This window comes from Euphorbia lathyris, chromosome 9 (genome assembly GCF_963576675.1).
Source record: "Euphorbia lathyris chromosome 9, ddEupLath1.1, whole genome shotgun sequence".
NCBI lineage: Eukaryota > Viridiplantae > Streptophyta > Magnoliopsida > Malpighiales > Euphorbiaceae > Euphorbia > Euphorbia lathyris.
The window spans coordinates 449084-466680 of NC_088918.1; the positions used below are offsets into that span (position 1 = coordinate 449084).

At 41.2% G+C, this 17597-nt stretch overlaps 1 protein-coding gene across 1 annotated transcript; it reads left to right on the forward strand.

Moving 5' to 3' along the window:
* Positions 1-580: 580 nt before the first annotated feature.
* Positions 581-17129, forward strand: LOC136206517 (uncharacterized). The gene is made up of 4 exons (XM_065997592.1): positions 581-992; positions 15573-16395; positions 16459-16641; positions 16716-17129. Exons 2-4 carry the CDS (start codon positions 16234-16236, stop codon positions 16965-16967), a joined length of 597 nt encoding a protein of 198 aa, XP_065853664.1. The 5' UTR covers positions 581-992; positions 15573-16233; the 3' UTR covers positions 16968-17129.
* Positions 17130-17597: the final 468 nt, after the last annotated feature.

Consider the following 17597-nt stretch of genomic DNA (forward strand, 5'->3'; position numbering starts at 1 on the left):
CCTTTCCACATGATTTTTATTTGACAAAATTATTTAAGTATAATTAAATATTCTATAAACACACTAAGTTTATGTCACGTCCGTGACTAATTATTATTATTATTTTATGAAAGTTGATTTCAATAGATAGTATTTTAAGTATATGATTAAAATCAAAGAAAATTTGCATATCAATTTGAATTAATTTTTCGGAATAACAGTTCGAAAACATCATTTAATTTGATTAGACTCGAGATAAAATTGTCGGACTAATTTTTATATTTTTTATAAAAATCGAGATCGGTTATATATAGTGAATTTTTATAATTAAAGTAATAAATAACAATTACGGATAAAAATGTGATAAATGAGGTGTAATTATGTGAATTAAAAGTATTAGGAGTTAAATTGAAATTTTGTAAATTCCACAAGTCCTAACTCTAAGCTAAATTCGTAGTAAAAGGTGTGGAAATTAATTAAATTGGAATAAGTAATTTGTAATAAATATGTTAGAATTTAATGGAAAATTTATAATTGGTAATAGAAGGTGCTAGAATGTATTTAATTAAATCAGGAGAAGGGGTTGGGGGAGATAATCTAATTAATTAGGGAAAAACCCTTCACTTTTCTTCCTCACTTCTCTCTCTCGATTGCTTCTCTGGGGATTCAATTCCTTCCTCACTTTTCTTTCAATTGGAAGTAAATAAAAGCTTTGATGGTTCGTTTCTCTTATTCCATTCATGGTCGCCGATGAGATGAACTCACCTATCTCCATTTCTCATTGATTGCATTCCGATTCGCTGTGGGGTGCTCTTGGTTTCAGTTAGATGAAGTTATTTCTCCTAGTTTGGTATGGTTTCAATCTCCCTTGGTCGGATCTTGACATGCAATCCGATTTATGCTTCCTGTTGTTTTTACCGGAGGTCCAAAGTCTTTCAAGAGTATATGGCTATCGTTAGCTTTTTCTCGCAATTCCTAATGATGTGATTTGTACATGCACGACAATTTCGAGGGTAAATCGACTTCCTTCATGTTTCATTTTATTTTTCTGTTCTGTCTGAGATTTTACTTACAGATGTATACATATTGTTATTCCCTGAGTTCTTCAAACTCAGATCGCATGTCCCTACAGTTGTTCGGTTGGGTTTGGACTAAACTTGAAAGGAGGAAGCTAACCTCCTGTATTGATTTTGTGGGTTTTTATTTCAGATTAGGGACGTGGTTTCTTTGTTCGGTAAAAAGAGGACCATGTTATCCGTTTTGTGAAAAAAAAAAAAAGAGAAAACCGTTAGTTTGGTAAAAGATTCGTGTTAGATTTGGGTTAATTCGTTTGGTAAGAACGAGTTGTTTGGGGGTAAAAACAGTATTGTTAGACGTTTGTGTTGGATCTGTTTGCTAAAAATAATTTGTTCGGTAAAAACAACTCATTTGGTAAAAATGGTTCGTCTGGGTAAAAAAAAAAAGTCGAGTTGGACGTTTGAATAGATTTGCTTGGTAAAAATTGATAAAAATATTCGTTTAGTAAAGATAGTTGTATTAGATGTTTTAGTTTGATTTGTAAAGTAAAAATGATTTTTTTTTTTTTTTTGTAAAAGAGTTCCGTTGGACGTTTCAGTCAGATTCCTTTGGTAGAAAGGGGGTAATTTAAGACATTGAGTCGGTTTTGAATCGGGTTTCTTCATAGAAGAGCTATTTTAGATTGTGAGATGGATTCGTTTGGTAAAAAGAGACGTGTTGGACTTTGAATTGGATTTGTTCGGTATAAAAAGAGTTTATGCACTAGAGTAAGTTTAGTTTTAGTTAATTACATGACATTAATCAATTCTATAAATGAAAGAATAAATAATAGTAACAATAATAATAATAACAAAATACATGGTAATCATACCATTCAGAACTCATTTAATAGATGATTAAGGCTATAGAATTATTTGATAAAATGTATAGTTTAAATTTAATATATATACATATACACGCAAGGCTAAAATGAAAAATAAATCATCTACATCATTCAATTAATAAGTAATCAGGAGAAAGAATCATATGTAGTTAGATATACCATGAATAATTTTGTATTAAGAACGTAATAAGTTCTGAGATAATTTTATTGAGCTAATTTTATCGAAGTAATGGTTATGGAGTGATATATATATATATATATATATATATATATATATTCATATTTAAGAAGTCATGGGCCGTTACTGAATACTCGTATGTTTTGTTATGTTGTCTCATAGTGGTACTCGATGCCTTTTAAGGTTGGACGTCATAACTTAATTATGATTCGTTGATGAAATAATTTGATAATTATATAATTTTATTGAATTATTAGTAAAATATAATGATTTGTGTGTGGGAAGAAAATGGTTCCCTTAAAAATTGAGTAGAACTACGTGGTTTTGATTCTCGGTTTAATTATTAAAAGACGTTCGGGATACGTAGGAAGCTTGATAGAATTATCAAGTCTAAGCCAAATAATTGATAAAACTTTAGGTCGTCCAAATAAATTTTTATCTATTAGAAAATAGATTCGTGTTTCAGACCGAAAGGTGTTCGCTATCCTATACTTCTTGCATACCTGATGCCGTTTTGAGTTGGGTGTGACAGTTTAAATGCTTTGATTTATTACACTAATGTTTGTTCAATGTTGAGTTAAATTGCTTATAAGACTATAGATTAAAAGGCCCAAGCCTAAATATGGAAGTCAAAGCCCAAAGTCAAACAGACCAATACCACTCGGTCCGCGTGATCAGAACGCTGCCGTTGTGTAAAAGAAAACTCAGCTCCGCGGAGGAAGGATCGAGAAGATCCACGTAGATAACTTCGGAACGAAGCTGCTGAGTTGATTCGACAAATAGTACAAGACAGCAGCTGAGCAAGAACAACTTCCAGACAAAATATTTCTACTTTGGGTAAAGTGTAGAAGACACATAAAGCTGTCTAGTTGACATTACCACAAATGGAGAGACATTCTGCCGGACTGACTAAAAGCTGCTCAGCACTGACCGAAGACAGAAGATGCATGAATCTGATTGGCTGAGAGGACTGAGCAAAGGCTGAGTGACAACGACAGGAAGCCATTTGTCTCCAACGGTTATTTCGAAATTCGAAATGACTAATGTCCAGACGTCTCTATAAATAATGCCATCAGAAGCTTCATTACATACAGAACTTGATAAAGCCATTACGCTGACCAAATCTCTACGCAAAGTTCTGCAAGAAAAAGCAAAGCAGCCTTACACTAAATTTCATATCTTTTGTGTAAAAGTCTAGAGTGATTATTCAATCATCTAAGGTGTCTTAGCAATCATTGTTTAGGACAAACATTTATCATTTCTAGAGATTAGAAAGGAGAGGCTGAGTACTCGGTTATAGTACTCAGCGAGAGATTAGGATTGAGTAGAGGTATAGAGGAAGGTACTCTTGTTATACTCAGTTGCTAAGATTGTAAAAGGTTTGAGGCTCTACCTTTAAAGAGTTCAGTAGAGAATTCGAAAGCTCGGAACGTGTTCCGGGGACAGGACGTAGGTTTAGAGGCTGAACCTGGATAAATCTGCTGAGTAACGTATTTCTTACCTTGAACTCCTTATATTTATAGTTTGCTTAAATAACCAAAAACTGACCAAGTCAAGAGGTCAAGCTGAGTTGTGCGCATTGAACATCTGAGCTCAGGAATAGACTCAAAGTGCTATCTCCTGACTCAAGCTAAGAAACTGACCTAGTCACCAGTTGACTAAGCCAGTATCTTGCTGTTAAAACCTTTTTTCCTAAGGAAAAGAAGTCTGCCCTAACAAAAAAAATTAGAATAGTTCCTAACCCCCATTGGAACTATACTTGTAACATTATAAGGGACCAACAAGTGGTATCAGAGCTTTATAAGCTCACTGTAAAAGGTTTAACCACCTTGAGCTGATCCCCACTATGGGCGAAAACAGCACTCGGTTTCTCCCAGGAAACCAAACAACTCAGATATCGCCTGAGGGGTTGCCCATTACTCGCCCTCCCCTATTCTTCGAGTCTAACTATACCTTTTGGAAGAATAAGATGAAAAATTTCATTCAGGCTACAAATATGAGTGCCTGGCTATCTATAGTCCAAGGCCCATTTGTACCTGCCGAAGTTGTGGCTGGCCAAACAGTTGTAAAAGCTGAGGCCAAATGGACAGAGGATGATCTCAAGAAGCTTCAAAATCACGCTTCGGCTATTAATATGCTTCACTGTGCGCTCGATGCTGCAGAATATAATAAAATTTCAGGTTGTGAGTCGGCGCAAGAGATCTGGAAGAAGCTGGAAGTCACTTACGAGGGAACCAATAAAGTAAAGGAGTCCAAAGTGAACCAACATATGAGATTGTACGAGCTGTTCGAAATGAACAATGATGAGGGCATTTCAGACATGAATGCAAGATTTACAAACATCATAAATGAGCTCAAGAGACTTGGAAAAATCTTCACTGAGGAAGAAAGTCAAAAATATTCTCAGAAGTCTCCCTAAAGACTGGCAAGCAAAGAAGACCGCTGTTGAAGAAGCTCAGGATCTAACCACCTACAAGTATGATGAACTCATCGGCTCACTGCTGACCCATGAGATCTCAATGAAAAACTTTGAGGTGAAGGAGAAAGAAAAGTCTGAAGACAAGAAACAAAAGTCTCTTGTCATGAAAGCCGACTCCACTGATGGGAGTTCATCAAACGACGAGGAGATGACTATGTTCACAAGAAAGATGAAAAGGTTGTTCAGAAAGAATGACAAATATTCTAAGAAGCCTTATAAGAAGTTTGATAAGTACAAAGCTGACTCTAGTGACAGCAAGTACAAGAAGGACAACTCAAAGCCTATCACTTGCTTTGAATGTCATCAAACTGGCCATATCAAGTCAAGCTGTCCTAACCTGAGAAAGGACAATAAGAGCGGCAAGAAGGCTATGGTGGCAACCTGGAGTGACAGTGATGAGTCTTCATCATCTTCAGAAGCTGAGGCCACTGAGTCAGCAAAGATCTGTTTCATGGCAGATGAACTTGCTGAGCCGTGTACTTCTGAGCATACTGACCAATCCATTGCATCTGACAATGAGGAACAATCCAATGAGGTAATATCACTGCCTCTACTCAGGAATGAAATGATTAATGCCCTGAGTGATCTTTATACCCTTGTTAAAAAGACTAACAAAAAGGTTAAAGCACTCAGCAGGCAATGTGATGAGGTAGAAGAGGTCAAGCTGAGTGACCTTCGATATCTCCTTCAAGACAATTCACTTTTGCATAGCAACGTTGAAACTATGCACAAGTTTGTCACTGAGGTCCAATCAGATTCTAAGAAACTGAGAAAGGACATCACATCTATTCAGAACCAACTTAAGGTTCCGAATAAAAGAAATATTCCTCTGAACACTCAGTACAAACGTACGAGTCAGCAGAGAAGCAATCCTCAGCGGAATGTCCAATGTGACTTCTGTGGAAAGAGAGGACACACCACAAAGGTGTGTTGGCATGCTCAGCATTGGGGTGCTGACCAGTCAATAAAATTTCCAAAACAGAAGGTTGATAACAAGTGGAGAAATTCCGAAAATCTTTTGTACATGTGGGGGCGTCGTTGGGTTCGACGGGGGGAAGCTCCGATGCCAAAGTCAGTAAAGAATTGGAGAATAAACTGAATTGACAAGGGAAATAGAGAGCATCGAATGTGTGTACCCTTGATAGCCTTAGATGTAGGCTATATATATAGTTATGAAGTTTTAACTCCTCGGTTCTATTAATGCTTCATTAATGGCGAGTTATGGACTCTCTTTAAAGTGGTCGTTTAGCTAATTGATAGCTCATTTAATGGCTTTTACTGCCGAATTGGTTTGACTGTTATAATGGCGAATCGCGTTGTCCAATGAGATTTGCCTTAGAGATTCGCCCGTGGAACTCGTGTGGCGTAACTTTTGGGGATCAGCCCATCAGATCTCTTTGGTACGTTGTGTTCAGTCAATACGCGGCGTTTCTTGAGGATAATATCATTTTCGGACCTCGGGATAATATCAGAATATTATCAGAAGCCCTCCCGAAGTTCCTAAAAGTCCTTTAGGGCTTTTGAGTTTCCTTGTGCCGTCATGATTACCAGCATTAAATGAATGCTCTGTTTAATGCGATACGATGAATGACACGTATCATTGGCGCGCCGCTCGAGGGAAGTGGACAACGTCTTCTTTCCCTTCCTTTTCCTTTTCTTCTTCCATTTGTTCTTTTCTTCTCTATTTTCACTCTCCTTTCTTGCTCAGAGCTTTTTCAGAGTTTTCGGATTTCTTCGAAGTTTATTCATGTAAGTGTATCTTTCTTGCTCTATTTCCGTCTATTTCTGAATGTTTAGAAGTTTCTTTTCGTCTTCCGAAGCAACTATTGAACTGTTTAATTTGACCTCCCCTTCCGACGTTGCATTTAGTTGGACTTCTTCTTCTTCTTCGTTGGAAATTTCTTTTTCTTCTGAACATACAAATAGTGCTGATTTAGCTGAGTTGCACAACTCGGCGTGTAATAGAGGTCAAACTCGTTCGAGTAGTTTTAGGAGAATTTCTGGGATGGATGCCTCTTCATCTGCCCCTTTTAGGAAGAAGGCACCTCGGGCAGATTCCACTTCGTCTCGTATGAGTGTCGCTGATCTAGCGGATCTGGCGAACCGCTTCCCTTGGATATCCAATTATGAAACTCAACTGGCAGAGGCACGTCATCGTCCCGCTAGTCCGCCAAACGATTTCCTGACTGTATATTATAGTCACTTTGAAAGAGGTTTTCAATTGCCTCTTCCAAAGATGATGGCGGACATCCTTGCATATTTTGATATTACCGTGTGTCAATTACATCCAAACGGCTGGCTAGATGTAGCTTTAGATTGTTATCTCGCTTCCAACTTAGCGGTAGTGTGTACGCCACGTATCTTTCGAGCTTTCCATAAGCCAACGAAACGAACCTCCGAGTCTTTCTATACGTTTGCCAAGTTTGGATCGTATGTTCCGTTTTATGGCAAGATGTCCAACGTCCATTGCTGGGATGAGAAGTTCTTCTTCGTGAAGATAAAGGAGGGCGAACCACTGGGTTTTCCATCATACTGGAACCTCATGCCTTTACACATGACGGGCGATATGCGTATTTTGACGAAAAGTGATGAAGTTACAGCGGAGACCCTGATGGGTGTTAAAGTGGGCGCATGGTCATACGCCGATGCCTTAGACTTCATGATGAACGATATCCCTTTAATCCACCGTGAGGAGGACAAGTTTATTTACTCAAAGATTGCCCAATTTGATCAAGGTAACTTGGTTTCTTCTTTGAACCTTAATTGCTTTATTGTTTTCTTTTGGCAGGGATGTAACTAAGGCCAATCACGCTCTTGCAGAAAAGCGCAGTAAGCGGAAGGAAGATGAGGCTCTCAAGAAAGGGCGAGCTGCGGGTTCCCAAATGTATACTGGGAAGCGACTAGTGGATTCAGCTGCTGATCCGCCTTTGAGAAAAAGAAAACCCCCTGCATCGAAGTTGATGGCGGATGCCTTGAGGTCCGCTTCTCCTACAATGGAGATGGAACAAGTAATTATTGCTTTTATATTCCTTTTATCTTTATTATGTTTTGATTCGAAATTTTGACCTTCATGCTTCTTGCACAGATGGCGAAGCCTGACCTAGGCAGATACTAGTCCACCAAGTATGGTGTCCAGGGATCGTTTGCGAACGAGGATGTCATTAATGACTTGGATGAGGCCTTCGGTCAGCTGGGTTTGGTTCAGAGCCAGCAGAACCAGATTCCTGGATCCACCCATGCGCAAAGGGCGAAGACGGAGCTGCTTACGGTTAGTCTTTTTGCCAAAGAGGGTCTGAATTTCGATAGAATAATGTTTTGATAAAATCGTTTTCTTCCTTGATAGATGTATGCTCGGATTCGTGCTATGGAATCTGAGCTTCTTCAAGGGGTGGCGGATAAGGCCACCATAGCGAGGCTGGAGAAAGAAGTTGTATCCGCCACATCCTCCATTGCCCAAAAGGATGCCGAGATAAAGCAACTGAAGGAGAAGATTGAGGCGGACAAAAAGGAGCATCAAAGTGCCTTAAACGCTGCGGAATTCATGGCTGGAGAGCAAGCTTACTACTATGGTGAGCTACTTATGGCGTACATCGAGGTGGCGTATCCTGACCTGGATTTTGCGGATCCTGAATTCAATGTTCCAGAACCAGATGAAGTTCGGAAGCTTGACAAGGTGGAGGACCTTAGAGGTTTCCTTCGCACCCGTGTCCAAAAGTTGATGAAGAGATCCGCGGAAGAAGGCAATATTTCAACCAGTTCGCCAAATGTGAATGAAGAGCTAGTGACTGATGGCACTGTTCCTGCTGAAGGAGTGTCATCGGTGGAAAAAGAAGTCCCGCCAGCAGGTGTATCCCCAGTTGTGGAGATGGACAACTCCCAAGCGAGTGTGTCTGGGGCGAAGAACGTTGAAGAGGATACCCCTGCTGGTGCTTAACTTATTTGTTTGTTTTTTTTGTAAATAGTACGATTGTTTTATAATCCTTATGTGCACTTATCTTTTTACTTTTACGTTTTGCGTAAGTGAGTAAATTTATAAGTTTTGTAGAAGGTGATTTGGAATAGGTGGCCAGTCATACTCCAGTGTGTGAACCTTTGTGAAGGTTTAGAAGCTGTTTTATTCCTTTTAGAGGAAGTAAAGCTGCCTTGGGGATCGAACTTGCTACCTATCTTTGAGGTGAAGTGATCCGCCTTTAGGACTTTTTGGAACCCTTCTTTAGGAAGAGTATTAGAGAGTGTAAAAACCTTGCATCCAAGGAATGTTTTAACCCGTTTATTGAGTGGCGATCATCCAAGGGCGGATCTGCCCTTGGGACTTTACTCCATCTTTGGAGGAGAAAAAGTAGTGCTTTTTCAATGTGGGAAGCGGTTGGATGCCCCCTCCCTTTTTAAGACTGGAATATTTATATTGCCGCGATAAAATCTTAAAAAAGAGTACAAATAATGAAACATGCTCATTTATTGATAGGAGATTCATATCTTTACAGTCAGTAAGTCTTATATGTGAGTCTCATTAAAACCTTTAACAAGAAAACTTCATGGAAAAAAAGCTTTATTAAAGGAAAAAGAGTACTCAAGACTTAGTTTTGCATTTTACTCTTTGGCAATGTATTTCTTAAGATTTTGGAGATTCCAAGTTCACGGCAGTGTACGTCCTTCCATATCTTGTATTTTGAAAGTGGCGGATCCAATCTTCTCTTCTATACGGTATGGACCTGTCCAATTGATCCCCAACTTTCCCTTTCCCTCATGGGATTGGATTCCTTGCGGAGCACTAGATCTCCTTCATTTAGATCCACAAGCTTGGCGTTTTTATCATGATAAGCTGCGATGCGCTATTTATATGCCGCCATACGGACATATGCTTTGTCTCTCTTATCTTCCACTTGATCAAGACTTTCTCGCAATCTCTGATGGTTCTCATCTACACAATAAAATGCAACTCTGTCACTTGGGACCTGTATTTCAACAGGGATGACAGCTTCTACGCCATGAGACAGGGCGAAGGGTGTTTCACCCGTAGCCGTTCGAGGAGTAGTGCGATACGCCCACAAGACACTCATCAACTGGTCCGCCCATTTTTTGTCATGTTCACCCAGTCTTTTCTTTATTCCTTTCACGATTGTCAGATTCGTGACCTCGGTCATACCGTTGGATTGTGGATAATAAACAGAAGCGAATCTGTTCAGAATGTCCAATTTCTCGCAGAAAGTTTTGAACTCCACACAATTGAATTATGTTCCATTATCAGAGATGATGGTGTGTGGAACACCATACCTTCCCACAATATTGTCTTTAACAAACTCCACCATTCTTTCTGCTGTAATAGATGATACTACTTCTGCCTCTACCCATTTGGTGAAATGATTTACTGCCACTACCACATATCTCCTCTGTTTACGTGTGGTTGGAAATGGTCCGACAATGTCTATTCCCCAGATGGCGAAGGGTCTACCCTCAACGATTGGTCTCTGGAGATGATGGGCGGTATGTGATTCATTTGCATGTATTTGACAGTTATGGCAAGTTTCTACCAACTTTTGTGCGTCAAGCTCGGCCGTAGGCCAATAGAACCCTGCTAATCGAGATTTCTTTACTATGGAGGCGGATGCCTCGTGTGCTCCGCATACTCCTTCGTGCAGCTCTTTAAGGACCTTTTGTCCCACTTCTGGCAAAATGCATTTTAACCAAGGGTGGCTAAAAGATTTTATGTAAAGGTAGTCATTAATGACTGAGAAATAGGCCGCCTTTCTGACTATCCGCCGAGCCTCTTCTTGGTCTGTTGGTAATGTTCCATTCAATAGGTACTGGCAAATGACTGACCTCCAATCATCTTCTCCCATTGTGATGAAGGCTATCTCCTCTGAGACAAATGCGGGAGCTGCTTTGATCTCGAAAGGACATTGTGGATCCGCCCAGTTGTCCTCACTGCAAGCCATTTTATCTAGGTGATTCGCTTCAGTATTTGATCCTCTGGGTACATGAACTAACTCCCATTTGGTGTCCTTGGCCTCCAGGTGATCCAGTAGTTTTTTTACTTCAATGACGTATTTGGCCAAAACATCGTCTTTTACCTCGTAATTTTTTATTACTTGATTAACCATCAATTTGGAGTCACTATAGATCACGATCCGTTCTGGGGTAATCTCTTTTAGCAGGCGTAGCCCCAATATTAAAGCCTCATACTCCGCTGCATTGTTAGTCGCCAGAAAATCCAATTTGGCTGCATATCGTAGCTTTATATATTGAGGACCTTTGATTACAATTTCAATTCCTGCTCCTTCTGATGAGGAAGCCCCATCCATATACATCGTCCATTCTTCAACTTGAACTTTTGGGAGGCTCACCCCCTCGTCAGCGAATTCATTCACGAAGTCTGCCAAGACTTGACTTTTCAAAGCTGATCGGCCCTCGTACCGTACGTCAAACTCTCCTAGGCGGATTGCCCACTCCATCAATCGCCCTGAGGTGTCTGGTTTCTGCAGCACTTTTCTCATGGGTATATGTGTCCGAACTATAACAGTATGAGCTTGAAAATAGGGCCTGAGGCGGATGGCGGTGGTGACAACGGCTAAAGCCATTTTGTCTAATTTGGAATATCTAGTTTCAGCATCCTTCAATACTTTGCTCACATAATAAATTGGATACTGCTGACCATCTTCCTCCCTTATCATGACTGTACATATGGATTTGTCAGTAACCGAAACGTACATATAAAGATTCTCACCTTTTAATGGTCGACTCATCAAGGGTGGTTCTGTGAGGAACCGTTTGATCCCTTCGAAGGCTTGTTTGCAATCCTTGTTCGATTCGAATGCATTTTGCTTCTTGATGACCTCATAGAAGGGCTGACATCTGCGTGCCAAACAAGAAATGAACCTGCCCAAGGCTATTATTCGCCCATTAAGGTGTTGTACCTCCCTTACGTTCTGCGGTGCTTGCATCTCGAGTACAACTTTAATTTTATCAGGATTGGGGCTTACTCCCTTCTGGCTAATCATGTACCCTAAGAACTTTCCATATGTGGCACCAAAGGTACATTTTTCTGGATTTAACTTGATGTTATGGCGCTGGAGTACGCCCAGTACCTCCCTTACATCTTCTGCATGCTTCTCCATAGTGGTACTTTTGATGATCATGTCATCTACATAGACGGAGAAGTTATCACCTTTGTTATCCGCGAATATTTTGTTCATCATCCGCTGGTAGGTAGCCCTTGCATTTTTCAGCCCGAAGGGCATTGCCTTGAAACAATATGTAGCTTGATGGGTTACAAAGGAAGTTTTAATTCTATCCGAAGGCTCCATGGGAATTTGATGATAACTCGACTTTACATCAGTAAAAGAGTACATGGCGTGCCCTGCGGTCCCATCCACAAGGATATCAATGCATGGCAAAGGATAGTTGTCTTTGGGACAAGCCTTATTGAGGTATGTGAAGTCAATGCACATACGATACGATCCGCCCGCTTTTTTAACGAGAACTACGTTCGCCAGCCCCTGGGTATACAATACCTCTTCAATTGCATCCGCCCGTTTAAGCTTGGCGATCTCTTCTTCAATCACCCTCTATCTTTCAGGGCCATGTGTTCTCCGTTTCTGAGCACTTGGAGTTGCATCGTGTCGATGTTCAGTTTGTGAGTGATTATATCTGGACTAATTCCGGGGAGAATTTCATCCTTCCAAGCAAAGACACCCTCTGCATCATGGAGAACCTTGGTGATTGCTTCCTTAATTTCCCCTCTGAGTCCTTTTCCCATTCGCACCTGTTTTTCATCCACCAAAAGGTACATTTCTATTTCGCCCAAGGCCATTGTCACAAGGTCTTCTTCATTATCTCCTTGAGACTGTGGGCGAATTGCTAATGATGTCGTGTACGTCTCCTGAGCCACCTTCTGGTTTCCTCTGATCATTACACCTCCCTTGGCCGTAGGGATGTAAAGAGCTAAGTGGCGTATGGAGATAAGGGCAGCCACTTCAGAGATGAAAGGTCGTCCTAGGATAATATTGTAGGCTAACTGACCGTCCAGGATAGAAAATTCCAGATCGCCCTTCCAGACCTGATCTTCATCTGTTAGTTCACAATCTAATGTTACCTGGCCTTTTGTTTGGATGGTATGTCCTGTCACTCCCAGGATGTCTACCACGGTGGTTTCCACCTGGATTGGGTCAACCATAAGTTTAGCAAAGGCTCCTCTTGTGATGACATTGCAAGAACTTCATGTGTCTATCATTACTCTTTTCAGTTTCCAGCCTTCTATCATCATAGTAATGACGAAGGCATCTGCATGAGGAGGGACCTCTGGACCAATATCCGCAAACGGACGATTAAGCGATGCTCTATCCAGAGCCATGGTTTTTGCTTTCTTCAGCACAGGTTGATACCCAGGTCCGCCTGCTATGACATTGATAGTCCCTTTTGCCTTTTTCTTTGGATCATCTTTGGATCTATCACCGTCTCCTTTCTTACCATCACCCTGAACGAATCGGTCCAACTTTCCTCTCTCAATAAGCATTTCTATCTCCCTGGCTAACTCCCAGCACGCGTCTGTGTCATGGCCATTTTTCCTGTGATATTTGCAATAATTTTTGGGATTTCTGCCAGTATTAGTATACTCCCCCCGTTTTGGATCGGGGTATGAAATGCTCCGCTTGTGCTGGCTGTTCTCGATCCACATGAGTATTTCGCTTGTAGAGGCATTGAGAGGAGTGAATGATGGAACAAATGCCGATTTGTTTCGAGAGCCTCTTCGCCGATTTCTAGAGGAGGAATCCCGATGCTTGTCCTTCTCGCGATCACGACTATGGGATTCGCCTTTGGCTTTTTGAGCAGGAGACAATGACTCTCGGCGAATGTCATCTACCTCCATAAAAGCTTGGCATCGCGCAATTAAGTCGGCCATATTGCGGGGTTTTTTCTGAATCAAATCTTCCTGCAAGCTTTTACACGTGGTATTTTTTGCTAAGGCCTCCGCTGCTATGGAGACATCCACATCAACAATGCGTATGCACAATTTGTTGAAGTTATCTACGTACTCCCGAAGAGGTTCATTCGCTTTCTGTTTTAATTCAAAAAGCTTGCGTGATTTGATTACTGGAGGAATACATCCGGCAAATTTAGCACAGAACTCCCTACTTAATTGATCCCAACTGTCGATGGATCCTGGTGGCAAAGATTGGAACCAATCATATGCTGGACCGTCCAAGGTAGTGATAAACATCCTGCACAAAACCACCTCACTAACACAGTTAAGACTGAGCAACATCTGATACTTCCTTGCATGGGCCTCCGGGTTGTTGATAGGGGTCAAAAACCCCTATCTTTGGGTATGGTTTTAGGACGGTTTTTAGTGTTATTTAGTTAATAAGCGAGCAATCCTCGCATTTTAATGCTTTTGCGTGAGTTAGTTACAAATTGGGAATGTTTTATTTACTTTTCGTCGTTTAGGCTAATTTTATGACCAATTAAGGCAAACACGGCCAAAAAGGCATGCATATTACAATTCCGTTATCTTTCATGGCGAATTGATCCGTCAAAAGTCGCACCAAATGAAGCGTTTGTCCAAAATGAGCGATTGGCGGGTCAATTTAGCCCTTTGCACTAATGTTTTTTGGAGTTTCGTGCATGCGCAGGGAAGTTCGGGCGAAGAAATCGAAGTTTCTGGACATTCGGCAGTTCGCGGAGCCTCGGCGGGCAAAGCCGCTCGCCGAGTAGGCACTTGCCTGCTCGCGGCGAGCAGACCCTCCTGCTCGGCGAGCAGACCCTCCTGCTCGACGAGCAGACCTGCGGGAATTGGCCAAAAAGACCAATTCCGCCCCCACGAAGCCACGATGGACCCCACGACTTCCTGCACCGATAAGGATACGAAAATAGGTCAAAATTAGGCCCGATACGCGGCTATAAATAGGATTTTCCCATTGTAAATTAAACATCTTTTATTTTTGCAATTTTTTAACCCTTCACCTTGAGAAATCCTCTCCACCTCCTCCATAACCTTCAAACCTCCATTGACGACACCTCCGAAGCTCCGTTCACCGAGGATTGCTCAAGCTCCATCCTTAAGTCCTAGGAAGACGCCTGCATTGGTAGACAGGTTCCCTGAAAGGGATTTTTCTTCTTTTATAATCTGTTTATCCTCTGATACATGTTATGAATCTTAGGCTTATTGTAACTTCGTGACAATGTTCTCCATCTTTGATATATATAATAAGTTTTTGTTCATTCAATTGTGTTAATGTTTTAACCTTTGTCTTACGCTTTGTCTGATTGGATTAACTCATTCGATAATCCCAAAATCAAGTTGGCACATATTGCGAGCTGAATCTGACCTAGTCAGTGCCTATAGGATTGACGACCCTATAGAAGATTAAGCCCAAATTGCTGAGCCTTAGAGCTAGTTTCGGCCTCACAAGGGAATCACGAACTAGGGACTTTAGGAGGATAGGTCGGGTTAATCGCCTCGGACATAAGTGACTTAGGTTTTAATTCAATTGTTTAAGCAATCTATTTCCATTATCATCGTATCCCTTCACGTTCCTTTAGATAATTGCATTGGTAAAAGATCACTTAGGAGTAGTTTAACTTAATTAGGGGTAGAGTAACGTAGTTAGAATTAGATAACTTAGCTAGGAATAGTATAATTCAACCTAGGAGTAGATTAATTTAAACAAAACCAACTCAAACCCCCCTAAGCCTAGATAACACCTAAACCAAGTAGCTTGATACTTGCAGAAATAAATCCTGTGGACGATAACCTGGACTTAAACCAGAAATTTATTACTTGATAACGACGGGGTACACTTATCCCTTAGTGAGTTCTCATCTCGAGTTAGGTGAGGACGCATTTAGTTTTTGGCGCCGTTGCCGAGGATTTATTTCTTTTGCAATATCGAACCAAAGGTCGAATTGTTAGTTTAGGCATTCGTTTATATCTATATCAACTGTTTATACCATCTATACTTGTTCATATCTTCTATAACTTTGTGAACATATTACCATATCACACGATTTATAGGATTGTAATATTTGTATACTTGTAGGAACTCTATTTTAGCGGTTATGGATAACAGACTTCCAAAACCGTCCATGGCAGAACTCAACGAGAAAATGGATCTCCTTGTGACCTCTTACGGCCGCAAGAACCAACCAAGGGCGTCACCCCGCCCACAGTACGGTCAGAATCGCCACGGTGAGGTATGTCATGTGCCTAGAGGTGAGAATGTAAGTCACTTGGGTAGTCATCAAAGGTATAATTCTGAACCCCCAACTTACGATTATCGGGAACATACACGATACCCGCCCGAGTTATATATGACTCCCGCGGATAACTTCCCATATTCTCCCTCTAACTCTGATCTTTTTGACAGGCGAGAACAGCGCTCGGAGGAGATACTGGCATTATTGGAGGACATCTCTACCCGCCTCACTGCCACTGAAGCAATCTGCAACGCATTAAGCAGACAGATCGCCGTAATCAGACAGGAAGACAGAGAATGCCGAGAAGCGATCGCTTCATGTGAGGAGACGGTTCAGGCCATCGCTTTGCGTAGTGGTAAAGAAATCGATACACTCTGATAACATTGTGATATTATCCTAAGGACCACAAAGGATATTCTCCAGGCGGAACGCCATTCTTCAGCCGGCCGGGCGTATCTCAAAGAGAGCCTCATAAGGCTGATCTCCAGATCTGGGCAACCAGTGATGAATGCTCCTTTGAAGGAGGCTGGTCCTAAAAAGGACACTGGGAAATGCCCAGCAGTTGAGCTTGAGGTTCCTGTGCCTAAGAAGCACAAGACTGCTTCTTCTAAGCTCATGGCGGATGCCCAGAAATCCACCCCTTCGAAAGCTGCGGTAGAAGAACAGGTAATCCTGTTTGATTTATTTGTCTTTGATATGCCCAAATTCTAACTCTCCTTTTTCGTGCAGGTAGTAGGCCCCGTCCAGGGTGCAAATTGGACTGCCAAATATGGAACACTTGAGACTTTCAAGAACGAGCAGATAATCAATGTTGTTGATGAAAAAATGAGCGAACTAAAGGCTATTCAAAAGAAGCAGAGCCGTGTTCCTGCTGCTATTCATATACAACGATCCAAGGCGGATCTGTTGGAGGTAAGTTAGCATTTGTTGGTATGAAATTCTCTATTAGAGGAAATGATAATCTAATGAGATATGGCTTGTGACAGATGTACTCCCGGCTTCGAGCCGTTGAAACGGAGATTATCCAAAATGTGGCGGATAAGGCCACGATTGAAAGCTTGGAGAAGGAGGCCTCACTCGCCGCAGCTACCCTTGCAGAGAAGGAAACAGAAATTGGACTAAAGAGGGCCGCTCTTGCCAGGATGGAGGATGAAATTTCCCAGAAGAATGCTGAATTGAGCCAGAAGGATTCGAAGCAGATGCAACTGTTCCGCCGGAAGGCGTTGAGGCGGATGTAACTGTTCTGCCTGAAGGTGGGGCATCTGAGCCTAGAGTAGACAACTGCATTGCAAGTGTATCTGGAGAGAAGAATCCAGAAGGAGAAATAGTCCTAGATGTATAACTTTTTTGCTTGCCTTAATGTATAAACAGTACAATTTTATAATGTTTAAAGCACATTAATTTAGCGCAAAGTTTATAGAATGTGTGATAGAGTAGGTGATCAGCCATACCTAATAAATGAACCTTTGTGAAGGTTTAGATAAGCTGTTCTATTCCTTCTGCAGGAAGTAAAGCTTTGCCCAAGGAATCAACTTGCGACCTATCTTTGAGGTGAAGGGGATCCGCCCGTAGGACTTGTAATGAGACCTTCTTTATGAGAAGCGTCGTGCTTAAGAGTGTAAAAACCTTGCGTCCAAGGGATGTTCTAACTCGTATGTACCAGAAGATGCTAAAAAATGAACCAATTTAATGCATGGTGACCAATTAAGGGTAAAAAATGAACCAATTTGGTAGGTACCCCCCTCAACTTGCATCAAGGAATATTTATATTGCTTTGTACTAAAAGCGAAAACATAAATGACACATGAATTTGGAAACAACTTCATTTATTAATAAGAGAAAGATTACATCTTAATAGATCTTATATG

Coding starts and splice junctions, on each gene's coding strand:
- LOC136206517 (XM_065997592.1), top strand. CDS start 16,234: ATGAATGCTCCTTTGAAGGAGGCTGGTCCTAAAAAGGACACTGGGAAA. Junction 16,396..16,458: donor AAGCTGCGGTAGAAGAACAG/GTAATCCTGTTT, acceptor TTTTTCGTGCAG/GTAGTAGGCCCCGTCCAGGG. Junction 16,642..16,715: donor CCAAGGCGGATCTGTTGGAG/GTAAGTTAGCAT, acceptor GGCTTGTGACAG/ATGTACTCCCGGCTTCGAGC.